The 19,937-nt window shown below is 46.9% G+C and overlaps 1 protein-coding gene across 1 annotated transcript in view; it reads right to left on the bottom strand.

Annotated features, from left to right (window-relative positions):
- Positions 1 to 307: 307 nt before the first annotated feature.
- The window catches only part of lancl2 (LanC lantibiotic synthetase component C-like 2 (bacterial)), a gene marked incomplete at its 5' end in the record, with an annotated part of 64,847 nt that continues 45,217 nt past the window's right edge, over positions 308 to 19,937 (bottom strand). Inside the window, 5 exons of the mRNA XM_080543841.1 lie at positions 308 to 1,691; positions 2,758 to 2,830; positions 3,047 to 3,223; positions 4,934 to 5,116; positions 17,769 to 17,915. Coding sequence (XP_080399967.1) covers positions 1,615 to 1,691; positions 2,758 to 2,830; positions 3,047 to 3,223; positions 4,934 to 5,116; positions 17,769 to 17,915 — 657 coding nt within the window. The 3' untranslated portion in view covers positions 308 to 1,614. The remainder of the gene's footprint in view (positions 1,692 to 2,757; positions 2,831 to 3,046; positions 3,224 to 4,933; positions 5,117 to 17,768; positions 17,916 to 19,937) is intronic.

Raw genomic sequence — 19,937 nt, 5'->3', positions numbered from 1 at the left:
CTTATAGTCCGGAAAATACGGTACTCTTTAACAGAACAACTCTGTCATCCTAGGCTCTCTACTCTCTAACAGAACATACAACTCAAGGCAACGGCAGTCCTAATGTGGTGCTGACCCTATAGGTATATAATTACAGCTTCCATAACTCTCACACTGGGCCTTGAACAGCGAGCCTTCAACTGAACGACACATTCATTTCCTGTGTTGCACTTGATGTTTAATCATTTCAAACCTTTAGAAGCATCAAACTGCTCTGGAAGCAACAGAGTCAGACAGCAGGTGAATATATTTTATTGAAGACGTTCGTAATCCTTCAACTGAAGCCCTGGTACAATGTACAACATTCATGTGTTACACTGTTCTCCTGAGAGACACCAGACTCACTGGGAAAGGTCAAGTTGTAGCATTAACTGGAACATCAAAGTCCTCACGCGCGTGTGGCGTGCGTGTTGAAGAGAGGACTTTGATGTTACAACTTGACCTTTTCCAGTGTCACTCACACACACACAATATCCAAATGGGACAGTAATACAGTTGACATACAAAGAGAACAACCACACATAACATGGATTGGGGTTACTTGACTGTTACATACAGACTGATACATATTGACATTTAGACAGAAGAAGGCGGGCACATTCCAAGGCTAATACAGGGTTCTGACGTCCTCATGCAAAGACAACAATAACAGAGCCGACAGTGGGATTGGGCAGGGGAGGGTACGGGAGGGAGGGGTAAGGTAGGGTAGAGGAAGGAATGGTAAGGTATGGGATGGAGGGAAGGTACGGGAGGGAGGGGAGGGTAGAGTAAGGAATGGGATGGAGGGAGGGGAGGGTAGAATAAGGTATGGGAGGGAGGGTTAAAGGAGGGAGGGGAGGGTAGAGTAAGGTATGGGATGGAGGGTTAAGGGAGGGAGGGGAGGGTAGAGTAAGGTATGGGAGGGAGGGAGGGTTAAGGGAGGGAGGGAGGGTAGAGTAAGGTATGGTAAGGTAAGGGAGGGAGGGTTAAAGGAGGGAGGGAAGAGTAAGGTATGGTAAGGTAAGGGAGGGAGGGTTAAAGGAGGGAGGGTAGAGTAAGGTAAGGGAGGGAGGGGGCTTAGTTAACACATGCGGTCTGGGAGGACCAGGTCGTAACATACCAGGTACAGTATGAGGTGTCATCAGAGAGTCAGGACAAGCATGCAGAGGCAGACACCCATTTATGGAACAAAAATAACATCTTTCCATCGTCATACACAACAAATCCAACATAGCAAAGAAGACTCCCAGCTACACACACGCTCGCACAGACGCGCACACGCACACGCACACGCACAGGTGGTATTGACAGAGTTTAAGGCCGAGGGTTTGGGGAATTTCTTGTGTCCATGCCTGCAGGGTGGGGGCCAGGGGGGGGCTCTGGGCCGAGGGTCTGACACACCGTCCAGAGACCCCCTGGTGGCCACCATTCCACGCCCCCCTTCCTCAGCCTACAGCCCTTTAGAGCGCCCACTCTCTCCTTTAGAGCGCCCACTCTCTCCTTTAGAGCGCCCACTCTCTCCTTTAGAGCGCCCACTCTCTCCAAATGTAGGAAATCCGAGGGGAAACCCAAAGTCATCTACCGCAAAGACGCAGGTCAAAGTTCAAAGGCAGGGAAGCAAGAAGTGTTGGGCTGGGCCAGTTCTGAAAGGTAGTGGATGGCCCCCGCCATACCTGTGTGGACAAGAACACCAGTTTTAGATCACAAGCGTTGACTGTGTGTGTGTGTGTGTGTGTGTGTGTGTGTGTGTGTGTGGACATGCGTGCGTGGGTGACTGTGTGTGTGTGTTTGTGCAGCAAACGGGGGGGGGGGGACAAGCTGGTATACTGTATACAGTCCTAACATCAGCAGCTAGTGTTCTCTCACGTACTCCATATCTGTCATGTGATCTATTACTTTCATCATATCTCAATTCTGTTCTCCAGATATTCCAGATTGAACCTCTCAGTCCTGCTACAACATGTTCCATATCTATCATCTCTGGGTTCTCAACATGCTTGCCACGTCTCAGTTTTATTAGCAAATGTCAGAGGTATTATCCTGATCTCAGTTCTCTAATAACAATGGGAGAGCAGAGCTCCTCACATCTCATTATAGAGCAGACAGAGCCTCAGCTGTCCTCCCTCCTATAACAAACCATGAGCCAGGGATGAGTCACGCTGACACAAATGATGGTTAATAATGCGCTTCCACAACCCTCTGATACTGTATTCTCTCTCTCTCTCTCTCTCTCTCTCTCTCTCTCTCTCTCTCTCTCTCTCTCTCTCTCTCTCTCTCTCTCTCTCTCTCTCTCTCTCTCTCTCTCTCTCTCTCTCTCTCTCTCTCTCTCTCTCTCTCTCTCTCTCTCTCTCTCTCTCTCTCTCTCTCTCTCTCTCTCACCTTTGTGACAGAGGCAGGCTTAACTCAAACTACTGCATGAATAGATAGACATTTGGGCACTGACTCTCACTTATTTTGTTGTTCCTTCATTACCTATTACAGCTTTTAAAGCTGTTGGAAGCAATCTGCTCCAGATGATAAACCAGCATCAGCTGTAAGGAGCGGCGACTGAGCTCTGCTGGTAATCGGTCCTTATTCAATAGCAGCCAGACATACTTAAAAGCCAAGTCTGAGTTTTCCATTGGCTCAGGCTCCACATAAACTATAGCAAAATACATGCACTTATTATGCGCTGTATTGACTGAGAGGAGGTATTTGATGTCATTTGTCCCGTTAAAAGGCTGGAATAAAGAGTTGTACCTTCAAACAGAGAGTAGGGTCTGTCTGGAATCCTGCATCCATGTGTTCCGTAGTCGAGGCACCACTCAGCAAACTGGACACATGGAGGAGAGAAGAGCACTGATGTGAACACATGGAACATTCTATGCAGACTTAGGTGTCGTATTAAAAGAATAGGACATGCACACACGACACTAAAATTGTTTATGCATAATCCTTAAAAGGATGATCATCAGTAGCATGCGCACACACACACACACACACACACACACACAAAAGGAGCCAGTAGCATGGCGTGCAGCCAGCCCACCCTGCAGGCGCGGTACAGGTGCTTCTTCTCCTGGGTGAGCTGGTAGAGAGACAGGAAGCAGTAGGCGTTGCCCGCCGTGCCGTGGCAGATGCCGTAGCCCTTCCTCAGCAGGCCTCGCTGCCAGATCACCTCCCCGCACTCCACCGCATCCTTCAGGTACTTCTCCTCCTTAAACACCTGCCACATGACAGAGAGAGAGAGTGACTGTGTGTGTGTGTGTGTTTGTTAAGAGCCCCCCTGCATCTCCCTCACACAGACAGAAGGCTGGAGAGGTAAGGTGGACAGTAGCTGGCTGTGTCAGCCCTCCCATGTGAGTTTAGTGGTTAGGGGTGTGAAAGGACTGTATGACTGTATGACTGCTGATTGAAAAGTTCCTTTTTTAATCTCAAGGGACATCCTGGTTAAATAAAGGCTAAATAAAAATGTAACAAAAAGTGTTGTATTTAAAGCCCCTACATGACGTACAATATCGGTCGGGCCAACAAACAAGTGTGTGTGTGTGTCTCAGGGTAAGACTGATGAAAGGTGCCGTGTCATTTGTCAGAGAAGAAACGTTTAACACGGCAGGGTGAAAACTCAGACACATGCTCAATTCTCCACACATCCCTCAGGACACGCTCTCCCCCAGCGGTCAGCTGGAGACAGGGAGAGACAGGGAGAGACAGAGAGAGACAGGGAGAGAGAGAGAGAGACAGGGAGAGACAGAGAGAGACAGAGAGAGAGAGAGAGAGACAGGGAGAGAGAGAGACAGAGAGAGACAGGGAGAGAGAGAGACAGAGAGAGACAGGGAGAGAGAGAGACAGAGAGAGACAGAGAGAGACAGGGAGAGACAGGGAGAGACAGGGAGAGACAGAGAGAGACAGAGAGAGAGAGAGAGAGAGACAGAGAGAGACAGGGAGAGACAGGGAGAGACAGGGAGAGACAGAGAGAGACAGAGAGAGACAGAGAGAGAGAGAGACAGAGAGAGACAGAGAGAGACAGAGAGAGACAGAGAGAGACAGGGAGAGACAGGGAGAGACAGGGAGAGACAGAGAGAGACAGAGAGAGACAGAGAGAGACAGAGAGAGAGAGATAGGGAGAGAGAGAGACAGAGAGACAGAGAGAGACAGGGAGAGAGAGAGACAGGGAGAGACAGAGAGAGACAGAGAGAGACAGAGAGAGAGACAGAGAGAGACAGGGAGAGACAGAGAGAGACAGGGAGAGACAGAGAGAGACAGAGAGAGACAGGGACGGGGAGGGAGGCTGAGCAGTGATGAACAGCACAGAGAAGAACACCTCTTTCAAGTGCGGCGCACCCCCTGGGGACTAACATGACTACCAGGTAGGGTTGAAATAAACCCCCTCAGTCAGTCAGACATCAGAATGTGACAGCAACCCTTGAGCGATCCAGTGACCGTGCAGTGTCACTTGCTAACCACTAAGAGCCACTGTGGCTTGTACATTTGTCACAGAGGTGAGGCGTGGTTGAGATGCAGCAGGAGCTGTGAGACCTCAGGAGCTGTGAGATCTCAGGCTGCAGGTTTTAATCATCTTCCTCTGAGTGTTTCCATGCAATTATGTCAGAGTGGCAGAAAGCCCCCCCACCCCCCTCTCTCACCCCCACACCCCCCTCTCTCACCCTCCGCTCCTTCTTTCATCATGTGACTATAGCTCAGAGCTGTGGAACTGCTTCGGGGGGTAAATTGGGTTAAAGAAGTATTCAGTGCATTTTCAAATACATTCTATTCCTAGCACGTCCACCCTAAGCAAAGCTAATTCCCCAGCACACTTCAAATATTTGAAAACCTTTATTTATTTATTTTATATAGTCTGGCAGTCTTCCACAACAATCAGTGGCAGTCTGGAGTGGGCCTCCGGGCAGGGGGGGGGGGTGGTGGTCTCTCTCACCTTGTGGGCCATAATGAGCATGTGTACCAAGCCTGGGGCGCCATGGCACCAGTGCACCAGCCTGTCTGTCTCGTTGCTAAGCGACGATGGGTAGTTCCCCGAGCGGAACTTTTTGTGGCGGACGTAGTCAATGCTGGGCCGCACCAACTCAGACAGGATGTCCTGCTGCACCTTCACCCCGGGCTAGAGAGAGGGAGAGGGAGAGAGAGAGAGAGAGAGAGAGAGAGAGAGAGAGAGAGAGAGAGAGAGAGAGAGAGAAAGAGAAAGAGAAAGAGAAAGAGAAAGAGACAGAGAGAGAGGGAGAGAGAAGGAGAGAGAGAGGGAGAGGGAGAGAGAAGGAGAGAGAGAGAGAGAGAGAGAGAGAGAAAGAGAAAGAGAAAGAGAAAGAGAAAGAGAAAGAGAAAGGGAGAGAGGAGAGAGAGAGGGAGGGGGAGAGAGAAGGAGAGAAAGAGAGAGAGAAAGAGAGAAAGAGAGAGTGAGAGAGTGAGAGAGGGAGAGAATGAGAGAGGGAGAGAGAGAGAGAACATATTAATCATAAATACCAATACATTTTACTCAACAAGGCTTATATACTGTAGACAAGCTGCAGTGTGAGTGTCTATAAAAAGCTCAAACTACAGGACTGCCTGTGCAGGCCCAGTGTGAACAGAACCCACCCTCACAGCTGACAACAAGTCAAATTTACAAGTCAAATTTACCACCTTTTTTAGACCTCTTTGAATAGAATTTTAGACCTATTCTCAACACCATATGATGGTTTCTCATCCTCAAGCTGATGAAATGAGGGATTTCACTGCCATACAGAAAAAAAAGTCTGAAGGATAATTTATATAAAATATTGGTTCCAGCTTGATTAATTACCGTATTGACCCGAATATAAGACAGGTTTTTTCCCCGGAAAAAAGTCTGAAAAAGTTGCATCGTCTTATATTCACCCTAGACTTTTACACGTCAGTATTAATTCACAACAACGTATGGCGCCAAAAGACTAAAGACTGTTCTGTTCCCCACGCAGCCACCGTGTCTCTCCCCCTCACACACACCCCAATGACGGGTGCCTGGAGAGATGGAGACACACTCACACACACGGAGAGACACCGCAGAGACACACTCAGACCAGCTCGAAAAAAGTGGCTCAAGTGGTTGGTCAAACAACAGAGGAGTTGCGATGCCAATTTTAAGACCATGGTGGTCAATGAAGCAGAGGCATCAATCAACTGCCGAGCAGCCAAGAAATATGATATTACAGAGTGTAATGTTAGAAATATGATATGACAGAGTGTAATATTAGAAGTTGACGAGCCCAAAAAGATGGGCTTAAGAATGGTAACAGTCAGAGAAAAGCGTATCGCCGTCCTCTTCCAGGTGATTGACAGGAGGGTGTGTGAATACGTGACTGAAAAACCTAACGATTGTATGCCCATACCCCAAGATGATAAAAAAGAACCTACATTGTTTCATTCAATGTGAATACAAATCAAATTATTTTCTTGATTTGGTCTTCAAAAAATAATTATTGAAAAAGGGTCTTATAATCAGGGTCGTCTTATATTCGGGTCAATACGGTAATAGATATGTTCGGACTGATTTCCTTGCTAATCAAATTTTTAAGACCTAGCACTTTTTTTTTTTAGGCCTTGTAAGCCGGGTTGCTGGAATTTAGACTTTAGGGCTTTTTAACACCAGCGCAGGAATCCTGACTTGTGTCTTTATAGTGTCTTTATTGAACACAGGGAGCAGAAGAAGAAAGAGTCAGTGAGATCTTTTGACCAGATCCTCTGTAGAGAGGAAGAGACTACGGCTGTAGAGAGGAAGAGACTACTCTGTATGTGTAGGTGTGAAGGGGGGGAGGGTTGGCATGTGTAGGTGTGTAGGGGGGAGGGTTGGCATGTGTAACACACACCACAGTGACACCCACACACACCACAGTGACAGTAGCACACACCACAGTGACACCCACACACACCACAGTGACACCCACACACACCACAGTGACAGTAACACACATCCAGGAGCATGCATATTTTACAATCATCCAATTGACTTAGCAGCTGGGTAGACTCTGCACACACACACACACATACACACACAATGCCCAAATGGAAGTAGTTATTTATTAAAGTAAAACTTTTGGCAAGCAGGTTTTTGTAGAGAAACATGACTTTGGAAGTCAGCCCTTAAGAGAGAAAAACAAAACCAAAGTAAATGGAGTTGACTCAACCAATTTGGGAAGAACTAAATTATTCATGCCCTGCTCGGTTGTGTCCAGTGGTTTATTGGGGACATTGGCTGGGCCTGGGCAAGCTTCACTCTGGGGAATGGGGTGCCATGGCCAAATTGGAGTCGTTACAAGACTAAATCCATACAAGCTTTCCCTGCAACAGGGACAACAAAGCACAACAGTTAGTCGCAGAGATCTCACAGTCAGAGAGAATGATCGATAGTTGGACACACACTGCCAAGTTGAGAATGGAGAACCATCAGACTTCTTGGAAGATTTTTAGAAACGCTGTGAATATGACTTTTTGTTGTTGTCGTTTTTACGGCATTTCTGCTTTATTGGGATAGAGACAGTAGAGATTGACAGGAAGGATGGGTGAGAGAGAGAGAGGGGGGGATAGAGACAGTAGAGATTGACAGGAAGGATGGGTGAGAGAGAGGAGGATAGACAGTAGAGATTGACATGAAGGATGGGTGAGAGAGAGGAGGATAGAGACAGTAGAGATTGACAGGAAGAATGGGTGAGAGAGGAGGATAGAGACAGTAGAGATTGACAGGAAGGATGGGTGAGAGAGAGGAGGATAGAGACAGTAGAGATTGACAGGAAGAATGGGTGAGAGAGAGAGAGGAGGATAGACAGTAGAGATTGACAGGAAGAATGGGTGAGAGAGAGAGAGGAGGATAGAGACAGTAGAGATTGACAGGAAGAATGGGTGAGAGAGAGAGGAGGATAGAGACAGTAGAGATTGACAGGAAGAATGGGTGAGAGAGAGGAGGATAGAGACAGTAGAGATTGACAGGAAGGATGGGTGAGAGAGAGAGGAGGATAGAGACAGTAGAGATTGACAGGAAGGGTGGGTGAGAGAGACGAGGGATGACATGCAGGATAGGTCGATGGCCGGAGTCGAACCAGGGACCCTGCGATTACGTGGCATGCGCCTTAGTGTGCCATGCCACCCAGGCGCCCCCGTGAATATTACTATTGGCACCTTGCATTAACAGGCGTCCTTTGATCTAGATGACGTATGATCTGATAACAATCGGATCTGACCAGCTGGCATTTACACCTTGCATTAAAGTACACCGATTGCAATATGTCTTTTCCCGTTTACACCTGTCATTTTCAGGAGACATCTGAAAGCGAAGTGTGCGTCATGAATAGGGCTGCAACTAACGATTATTTTGGTAGTCGACTAATCTGTCGATTATTTTTTCGATTAGTCGCGATTAGTCGTGTGGCTTTTCGCTGCGCGTAAATGGCGACGCAGAAGCATAAATCCGGCTTAACTAGCTATCTAACCTAACGTTACGCCAAGCTACAGCTGCTCACAGAGCTAGTTGATTGGCTAGCTAGCATTGCTGGCTAGACTACAGACAGCTCACGTTAGTAGGCTACGCTTGGCGCTGTTTATCTTACAGACAGCTCGCTGGTGGACTCAACATAATTGAAATAGCATTCACTTATCAAGCATCATTCATGATCATCCACCATGACTACCTGGTATTTTAATAGCGACCACCCCTCACTTCATTTCATCTCGCGTTCTCCTGGCTTCAACATGGAAAACCCCTGCTACGTAACGTTACATACAAGCGCCTCTGTCTGTCACACGCGTGCCACAGGGCAAATAAATTAATAGCACAAACGCTCCTAGCATGTACAGCCCTGTCCATGAGACGTTGTTTTCCAACATGTAACAGTAAAGCTAACATAAACATTACGACCCTAACAATATAACGTTAGCCAGTTGGCTAACAACGTTAGCTAAAACTTACGCAGCTGATTCTTGCATGGCTCCCGTTTAAAAAAATACAAATAAAAAAAATACAAATAAAAAACGTTTTATTTTCAATTTTTTATTATACGATTAGTCGACACTAAAATTCCACGTCGACGAGTTTTTATAATCGACGTCGTCGATTATGTCGACTGATCGTTGCAGCCCTAGTCATGAAGGGAAAGTTGAGTATCGCAGCTATGTGGGCAACGGGATAACTACAGGGTGGTTACTATGAATTCTGTTGAATGGAGGGATGTAGTCTACATGCTACAGGTCAGAATGTAGTCTACACTACAGGTCAGGATGTAGTCTACACTACAGGTCAGGATGTAGTCTACATGCTACAGGTCAGGATGTAGTCTACACTACAGGTCAGGAGGGATGTAGTCTACATGCTACAGGTCAGGATGTAGTCTACACCAGTGGTTCCCAACCTTTTTTGTCTTGTGTACCCCTTGAGCTGTTTTGCCATGCCAGAAGTACCCCCTCACTCATGCGTGTTGATTATTTCCCCAAAAAATCAATTAAACTCTAACTTGCAAATATAACATTTATTACTGACACACAGAGAGCAAAACCTCTTCTCATGTCTCCAAAACTCTAAACACATTTTCTGCTTTACACACATTTTGCTATTCAAAATGGCACTTTTTAAATGCACTGAACACGGTTTTCTGCACACAACAATCTGACATAAAGTCACATGTTTGCCATTTCAAAACATTGCCATTCAAAATTAGACTACATGAGCTAATTGGCCAATACATGTGCCACCTGGCCACCTCAATGGTTAATTGTTACCACATGCCCACACACTCACTGAAAATAGAAAAATAAATAATAAATAATAATGAATTTGATTTGATATCTGTTTCTTTTCCCTTTCTCCTGCTCCTCTTTGGCTTCTGTCTGAGGTGCAGTGATGTCATTATTTTCTCATCCCAGAGTCTTGACTGATGGGGAGAGGAAACAGACAAGATGAGACAGGATAAAACTTATCTCACACACACACACACACACACACACACACACACACACACATAGAGAGAGAGAGAACACATTCAAGACATTATGATTATCACAAATTCCCTCTCAGGGACAAGAGCTAATTGAACCAGAATATCATCACAAGTGTCAGTTGCACTTGCAATACAGCCACCCACACCCCCAACTATACACACACACACACACACACACACACACACACACACACACACACACACACACACACACACACACACTTAAACTTCTTATCTAACTCTACTGATTATTAATGAAATCATTTGAACCACTCCCCTTTAATACATAGATATTTACACCATTGTGAAAAATAGACTCACCCAGTAGCAGTTGCAATTCTTTTTTTCATCAGTTGAGCTTTAATGAGACACTTGAGGTTGCTTCTCTTTTATAAGCTTTGACAGTTCTGGAGGCAGTGTGGCAACAGCAGTCACCAGGCTGCTCTCCACACTCAGTCTGTTCCTTGGCTTGGTTTTGATGTGGGTCAAAGCTGAGAAGGTCACTTCACACATATGTAGATCCAAAAGGCAAAAGTTCATTCAATGCACACTTTCCCAGCACTGGATATTCCTTTTCAACATCACACCAAAACTCTGTCAATGACTTGTCAGCATGTGCCATCTTCAACCCACGATCAGAGGACATGTCCATCAGATTTTCCTGCAGGCTTGCAGGAAGGCTGCTGCTGCTCCTGTCATTCACTCTGAGGGGTTCCTCACCCAGTCCAGTTTTTCTGACTTTGTTTCAATGTCATGAAAGTACTGGTTGAAGTCAGTGTCAAGTTTGGACAGATGTGCTTTAACTATTTTCACCACAGGACCTCTGTCAGCATCAGTGGTGGCGAGATGGCCATCAAGCAGTGGGAAACAGCTCACATCTCCATCCTTACATTTCCTCTCCCATAATTTAACCTTCTTTATGAATCCATTCACTTTGTCATACATGTTAAGGATGTGTGAGTACTTGCCCTGAAGTGAAAGGTTGAGCTCATTCAGCTTAGTGAAGACATCAGCAAGATATGCCAGCTGCGCAACCCACACTGCATCCTCAAACAGGGCTGCAAGAGGGTGGTCGTTTTCTGTCAGGAAAGCAAACACCTCGATGCGCAATTCATAGAGCCGCAGCAGCGTTTTGCCACGAGACAGCCAGCGAACGTCTGTGTGAAGCAGTAGCTGCTCATGCTCTGACCCGCTGCCATGACAAAGAGTTTGAAACAGTCTGTGGTTCATTGGCCGGGACTGAATGAAGTTAATCACCTTAACTGCGTCATCCATAACTGCACTTAACTCGGGGCTCATCCTTTTGCTGGCGAGTGCCTCCCGGTGAATAATACAGTGCATCCACTTAATTTCGGGGTTCACCTTCATCACACGCCCAAGCAGCCCACGCACCTTACCCGTCATTGCTGCCGCTCCATCGGTACAGATGTGACTGCAGGATTTCCACTCCAGATCGTTGTCTTTGAAGAAGCTGTCAATAATCAGAAATATTTCCTCGCCAGTTGTCTTTCCTGGCAGCGTCTTGCAAAACAAGATATGCTCATTTATGTCCGACTCTTCTTTATAACGCACAAAAGCCAGCAGCTGAGCCTCCCCACTAACGTCGGTCATTTCATCTAATTGCAAAGCGAACTGACCTGCTTGCTTCATTTTATCCACCACTTGTCCGACAATATTTATGGACATATCATCAATCCGACGGGAGACGGTATTGTTTGATAATGGTACCAACTTGAGCGCGTCAGCTGCTTTCTTGTCCAGCATAGTTTTAGCCAAAATCATAGCGGCAGGCAAAATCAGATCTTCGGCGATTGAATGTGGGGTTTTTGACTTAGCCACTAGTAATGAAACAGCATAGGACGCCTCCAGTGCTTTGCTTGACACACTTGCTGCTTTTTTCAGTGTAGCCTGACTTGACTCTGACAGTTTTCGCTTGAAAAAGTCGTCAGTTTTACCAACAGTTGCTAGGTGTTTGGTGCTCTGGTGTCACTGTAAATGGGCTGGCTTCATTGAATTATTAGCCAGGACTTCGCCGCAGAAAAAGCACTGTGGCTGTGGTGGATCAGCCGATGTACATGTAAATCCCCACAAAACATATGTTTCCAAATAATAGCGGGGTCCTTTTTTTCTTTTTTTCACTGATCTGACTGTCTGATCTGCCTCTGATCTGACCGTCTGATCTGCCTCTGATCTGACCGTTACTGTAGCTGGTCGTTTTAGCCATCTGTCCATCTTTGCGGTATACTGACAGGCCTAGCTGACGTGCGCGCGTAAATGAACGTAAATGAACGTGATTTAAATGTGAAGTGACTACCACTTGTGTTACAGTCATCACCTGTCGGGGAGGAACTTAAGTTGCAGTGTACCATTTTAACAACAGGTTTATGAAACTATATTTAATTATTTTTTTGGAAAGGGAAATAAATTATAATTCAAAATCTTTCCACGTACCCCCTGCAATCCCCTCACGTACCCCTAGGGGTCCGCGTACCCCCGGTTGGGAACCACTGGTCTACACTACAGGTCAGGATTTAAAAAAAAAAATCTTCACCTACACAAGATGGCGGCGCGCACAGACGCAGCGGCTCGAGTGGCTTCAACACTGGTATTCTTTAGTGTTTTTAAGTACATTTGTATGTACATTTTTATTTTAGTACTTATAGGGAACGGTTGTGTAAATAGTACCTACAGCAGACTAGACTTACTAGAAGTTGGTGCGAAAAACGAGGGGACTGTAACGGCGGAGTTCTTGAAACAACAAAGGATCCCATTCGCGGTCGCCCGGTGAAAAATACTACGCGATCCCAGCCCTCAGGCGCAAACGTCGGAGACGAGACCGCAAACAACGCCGAGGACAAAGGGGAGGCCTGCTAGCCAGGCTGAGGCGAAGCCCGGATAAGCCAGCTTTGCCGAGTATTTTCCTATCCAACATCAGGTCCCTGGCTAACAAAATGGACGAATTGAGACTACAGGTCGTCACAAATAACATCGTGGGAGATAGCTGTGTGATTATTCTCACTGAAACCTGGCTAAATGAAACTATCCTGGACTCCGCGGTTAGCCTGGAAGGGAGATCCCTTCACCGGGCGGACCGCACGCTGCTTAGTGGAAAGACCCGCGGAGGTGGGCTCATTATATCTACGAAGGATAGCTGGTGCTTAAACACGAAAACTGTAAGTAGCCACTGTTCCCCAAACCTGGAATACTTGACTGTTAAATGCCGACCCACTTACCTCCCGAGGGAATTCAATGCAGTGTATATTACAAGCGTTTACATTGCACCAAATGCAGATGGTAGCTTAGCATTGGCGCGGCTATATGACGTCATCAGTGGTCAACAGAGCGCGGACCCACAGGCAGTCCACATTATCGCCGGAGATTTTAATCATGCCGACCTGAAGGCAGTACTACCCAAGTTCTATCAGCATGTTAAATGTGCAACAAGAGGAGAAAAAACACTGGATAAGGTATACACCAACATCAAGCGTGCTTACAAGGCTAGACCGCTAGCTCATCTAGGCATGTCTGACCATGTGTCAATCCTCCTGATCCCAGTCTACACTACCATGAGGAAAAGTGCTCCCATCACCACTAAGACTGTCAGAACCTGGCCAGAAGGGTCCGCTCCACTGCAGATCTGCCTAAATGACACCTCATGGCAGGAATATGAGCATGAGGACCTGGAACAGTTCACGTCGTCGGTTCTGAACCACATAGTGAACTGCACCAACTCAGTCACCGTGGACAAACGGGTCCGGGTCTACCCCAACACGAAGCCATGGATGACTGGGAAGGTCCAAAAACTGATCAATGAGAGGGACAACGCCTTCTTCGCAGGGAAGGGCACACTGCTGTACAGCACCACCAGGGCTAACCTAAAGCGCGGCATCCGAGAGGCCAAGGCAGACCACAGGGAGAAGATTGAGGAATGCTTCCTGAGCAACGACTCTAGGCGGATGTGGCAGGGGGTTCAGCACATGACAAACTTCAGAGCCAACAGGCTCACAGCCGCAGAGGACGACCCCCTGCTGGCGGAAAAGCTGAACTCCTTCTACGCCCGGTTCGACGAGGGGCGAACGGAGGTAACCACAACACAAACACCACTCTCTTCAGCTCTCAGCAGCCTCACCCTCACAGAGCATGAAGTGAGACGCGTGCTGAAGGCGGTGGACCCCAGGAAAGCCTCGGGGCCGGATGGCGTCCTGGGACGGGTGCTGAGGGACTGCGCCGACCAGCTGGCCGGGGTTTTCACCAACATCTTCAACCAGTCCCTGTCCCAGGCCACCATCCCACCCTGCCTGAAAACCTCAACTATCATCCCAGTCCCGAAGAAAAGCACGGTGAGCTGCCTAAACGACTACCGCCCGGTGGCACTCACACCAATCATCATGAAGTGCTTCGAGAAACTAGTCCGGGCCCACATACTCACACGCCTCCCGCCCAACGTGGATCCATACCAGTTCGCCTACAGAGCCCACAGGTCCACAAAGGACGCCATCGCGACGACTCTCCACGCCACTCTATCCCACCTGGAGAGGCGAAACAGCTACGCGAGACTGCTCTTTGTGGACTTCAGCTCTGCCTTCAACACCATCCTTCCAGACAGGCTAGTGACCAAACTACTAGACCTGGGACTATCACACTCTATATGTGCATGGATCAAGGACTTCCTGTCCGACCGCCCCCAGAGGGTGCGGGTGGGCTCCCACACCTCCACAGCCCTCAGACTCAGCACTGGGTCCCCCCAGGGCTGCGTGCTAAGCCCCATCCTCTACAACCTCTACACCTACGACTTCACCCCCGTCCACCCCAGCAACTCCATCGTAAAGTTTGCAGACGACACCACCGTGGTGGGCTGCATCTCGGGGGGGGACGAGGCGGCGTACAGGGATGAGGTAGAGCAGCTGAGCAAGGTTAACAACCTGCTGCTGAACAAGTCAAAGACCCAGGAAATCATCGTGGACTTCAGAAGGAAAAAGTCTGAGGTCCAGCCCCTGCTCATCGACGGAGAGAGCGTGGAGAGAGTCTAAGCCCTCCGATTCCTGGGGGTGCACATACAGGATGACCTGTCCTGGAAGAACAACACAGCAGCCACCATCAAGAAGGCACAACAGCGGCTCTACTTCCTGAGAGTCCTCAGGAAGGAACACAACAAGCAGGAGATACTGGTGGCCTTCTACCGCGGCGGAGTGGAGAGCATCCTCACCTACGGCATCTGCAACTGGTTCTCCAGCTGCACAACCGTGGAGAGAAATTCGCTACAGAGAGTCGTGAGAACAGCCCAGAAGATCACCGGCGCCCCCCTCCCCTCTCTGGAAGAGCTGTACAACACACGCTGTCTCAGGAAGGCCTCCAAGATCTCCAGAGACCCAACCCACCCTGGGTACGAACACTTTGCCCGGCTGCCCTCGAAAAGGCGGTACAGGACCATGGCCGCAAGGACAAACAGACTGAAGCACAGCTTCTACCCCAGGGCCATCCAGGCCCTGAACACAGCAAAGACCTAGGTTCTGGGCCCTGGACAGTCTGGACGGATTGATGGCAGCTGCTTGATTGAAAAAATCAGGTGTAGTGCTGAGGCACAAATATGTACATTTCAAGCCTGCAAACTGCGACACTTTAAATGAATGTGCAATAACACTATGTGCAATATGACAACCCTAGTCGTCTATCTGTACAGTATAGTATAGTGGATAGTGTACATAGCCTTTATTTATGTAAACCAGCTCCTTCCCTTCTTGTTGTTTTTTTTTTCTTTCTTTCCTAGCACCAGGGGAGCCACCCCTCCTAAATTTCGTTGTTTGGTACCTGTACTATAGCAATGACAATAAAGACCATTCATTCATTCATTCATTCATTCATTCATTCATTCAGGATGTAGTCTACATAGTACAGGTCAGGAGGGATGTAGTCTACACTACAGGTCAGGAGGGATGTAGTCTACATGCTACAGGTCAGGAGGGTTGTAGTCTACATACTACAGGTCAGGATGTAGTCTACATGCTACAGGTCAGGATGTAGTCTACATGCTACAGGTCAGGAGGGATGTAGTCTACATGCTACAGGTCAGGATGTAGTCTACATGCTACAGGTCAGGATGTAGTCTACATGCTACAGGTCAGGAGGGATGTAGTCTACATGCTACAGGTCAGGATGTAGTCTACATACTACAGGTCAGGATGTAGTCTACATGCTACAGGTCAGGATGTAGTCTACATACTACAGGTCAGGAGGGTTGTAGTCTACATACTACAGGTCAGGATGTAGTCTACATGCTACAGGTCAGGATGTAGTCTACACTACAGGTCAGGATGTAGTCTACATGCTACAGGTCAGGATGTAGTCTACACTACAGGTCAGGATGTAGTCTACATACTACAGGTCAGGAGGGATGTAGTCTACACTACAGGTCAGGAGGGATGTAGTCTACATGCTACAGGTCAGGATGTAGTCTACATACTACAGGTCAGGAGGGTTGTAGTCTACATGCTACAGGTCAGGATGTAGTCTACACTACAGGTCAGGCAGCTCTCTAATGGATGAAGGATAAGATACTTTGCTCCACTTCTGACTGGAAATTAGTGGGGGGAAAAAGACGCAGATTACAAATGTGCAACATATGGCGGTGTGTGTGTGTGTGTGTGTGTGTGTGCAGTGGTAAACTGTAGCCTCTGAAAGCCTCTAACACACATGGGTAGAACTGAGACGGATTCTGTTTGATCATCAGGGGTCTTCTGTGTGACCTCCTCATCCTTCCATTTGGTATCAAGTCCCCTACAACACACCAGCATGTAGTCATGACTCATGTCCCCTACAACACACCAGCATGTAGTCATGTCCCCTACAACACACCAGCATGTAGTCATGTCCCCTACAACACACCAGCATGTAGTCATGTCCCCTACAACACACCAGCATGTAGTCATGAACCCAGGAAGAACACTGGTCATTCAAAAGCTCATTCATTCTTCATGCATGTCTCAGTAGGAGAATGTCTGGACAGGCCTTCAGTACCAGTGATTTTGTTTAGATCCTGAATATTTGATAAATGATTCATAAGCTGAGATGAGGTTTAACCTTCCTCCTCCAGGGTGAATCACACAACACCGGGATCCAGGCCAGCCGTGTCCCATAGTCTCACCACTGAGCTATTTATACTGGCAGATGTGCACAGTCGCAAATAGTAATACCTCAAACAGATTCCACCACACTAAAGATGACAAGCAAGACAACGGCATGGTCAAACCTGCAGGTTTCTATATATACCCTGACCAAATAACAACATATGCCATTTAGCTGACGCTTTTAGTATAAGTACAATTGCATGACGTGGCTGAATATTTGGAAAAGTGTAAGATTGATTAAAACCTCAATACATGACTACAACTTGATTGGATTGATGTAACCTACCATTAACGTGGGCCTGTATGAATCCACTTCTTATCCACGCCCCCACTGAGGGGGGGAGAATCAGGTCTATGTTTAATATAAGAGATATAAAGAGCTTACCTTTATCAATTATTTTAATTCATATGGCAAAACTTCTTCAAGACTCTATTCTAAACGACGCCACCGAATTGGTAGGTGGTAGTGGACCACCTGATGTTAGTCTTGACCAGATAATGTTTTTTTATCATGTTTTCAATACTCTTTTACTCTTATGCTATACATAAAGCTTAATGTTATTTCATCCAAAGCAACTTACATTATGCAGTGAGTGCATTCATCTTTTTGGTATATATGGTCCCAGATCTATATATAGCTCAACCAAGTGAGGACCACAGAGGGCCACAAAAAGCAGTGCTCCACAATCACCTGCATCAGCATGTAGTAGATGCCTGCCAGGCCGTGGGCAGCACCAACATACTGCTTCTTGTGCCACTCGTACAGCAGGGGGCACTTGTCTGTCTTCTTCTCATCTCTGGAGAGGTTCTTCCCCGACTCCAAGATGGCCGTCACCACCTGCAACCACATTAGGAGGTTAGTTGGCCCCTTTTGTTTGTATGGCTGTAGGAAGTCACTACTGCACAACAACATATACTGTGACTAACAGAAAGAGTGAGGGAGAGAGAGAGAGAGAGAAATCTGACACACTCTCTGCGCTTTTCTAGCTTGCCCGGAGCATGCAGAGTGTGTGTGTGTGTGTGTGTGTGTGTGTGTGTGTGTGTGTGTGTGTGTGTGTGTGTGTGTGTGTGGGTATGAGTACCTGGTGTGAGTCAGACAGACATGAGGAATGCTGACCAGAGACATGTCTGAGTGTTTTACAAGTGCCCAGGGAGTCTTCACTGTGTCTACCACTATAATCATTTGCTCTCTTTCTCTCTCTCCGTCCCTCCCTCTGTTTTTATATACAGTGCCCTGCGTAAATAATGGGACGGTGAAGCATTTTTACTTCTTTTGGCTCCACACTCAAAAGTTAGGCTTTGAAATCAAACAATTACTGTGGAGTGTAGAGCCAAAATAAGAGAAAATGCTTCACTACTCCATTACTGATGCAGAGCACTGTATATGTATGCAGGAGCAGATGTCCAACACAGAGCTCAGGCTGGAGATTAGAAACTCCAGGGCAGATTAAAACAAGATTATACAGGATTATTGAATAACTGTGATTGATATAATTAAACATATCATGAAACCATTGAGCGTACTGTGTTTCCCCCTACACTTGCCCCCCCCCCCCCCAATGGGACCCCCCACCCCCCCAAAAAAGTATATATTTTGAAAAATAAATAATAATAATAATATTTTTCTCCCAGTTGTGGCCAAAATACAGCCCGTTCCAAATTATTATGCAAATGATATTTTTCTCAGATTTTCCTAAATAGTCGATGCAAATGACAATCAGTATAATTTTCAAGTCATCAACCGTTAAGGGCTCTGCACACAGCGTGCGATTTCTGTTGCGCGTCAACGTTCCATTTTGAAGTTTGAATGGAAGTCTATGAGAACATCGCATTTACCCACACACGGCCCCGATTTTAATCGCACGGCGAACATTCGATTCCATTCATTTGACAGTGCGACAAAACTCGCACGCCGTGTGCTTTGTCCCATTCAAAATGAATGGAATCGAATGTTCGCCGTGCGATTAAAATCGGGGCCGTGTGTGGGTAAATGCGATGTTCTCATAGACTTCCATTCAAACTTCAAAATGGAACGTTGACGCGCAACAGAAATCGCACGCTGTGTGCAGAGCCCTTTAGAGTATAATTCAAATTTTATTGAACAAACCTCCCAATGATAACAGTATTTAAAAAAAAAAAAAAAAAAATCAAAATCCACTGTTCCAAATTATTATGCACAACAGAGTTTCAAAACATGTTATAGGTTGTAAAGAACTAAAAATGGTAATTTGATGAATTTAGGGTTAGGGGGTCATATTAGGAGGTCATATTTACTGAAATCAAAAGCTATTTCAAACAAAAACATCTTAACAGGTCAAGTTACATGTTAACATAGGACCCCTTCTTTGATATCACCTTCACAATTCTTGCATCCATTGAACTTGTGAGTTTTTGGACAGTTTCTGCTTGAATTTCTTTGCAGGATGCCAGAATAGCCTCCCAGAGCTGCTGTTTTGATGTGAACTGCCTCCCACCCTCATATATATTTTGCTTGAGGATGCTCCAAAGGTTCTCAATAGGGTTGAGGTCAAGGGAAGATGGGGGCCACACCATGAGTTTCTCTCCTTTTATGCCTATAGCAGCCAATGACACAGAGGTATTCTTTGCAGCATGACAGTGGGCTCAGAAATACATGAAGACTAATTTCCAAACAGTCTTGTTTACTGATGAGTGCCGTGCAACCCTGGATGGTCCAGATGGATGGAGTAGTGGATGGTTGGTGGATGGCCACCATGTCCCAACAAGGCTGCGACGTCAGCAAGGAGGTGGCGGAGTCATGTTTTGGGCCGGAATCATGGGGAGAGAGCTGGTAGGCCCTTTTAAGGTCCCTGAAGGTGTGAAAATGACCTCGGCAAAGTAT

This window comes from Nansenia antarctica, assembly GCF_963989245.1.
Source record: "Nansenia antarctica genome assembly, chromosome: 13".
NCBI classification, from domain to species: Eukaryota; Metazoa; Chordata; class Actinopteri; order Argentiniformes; family Microstomatidae; genus Nansenia; species Nansenia antarctica.
The sequence above is the reverse complement of the archived record's forward strand: the minus strand, read 5'-3'. Positions and strand labels throughout refer to the sequence as shown.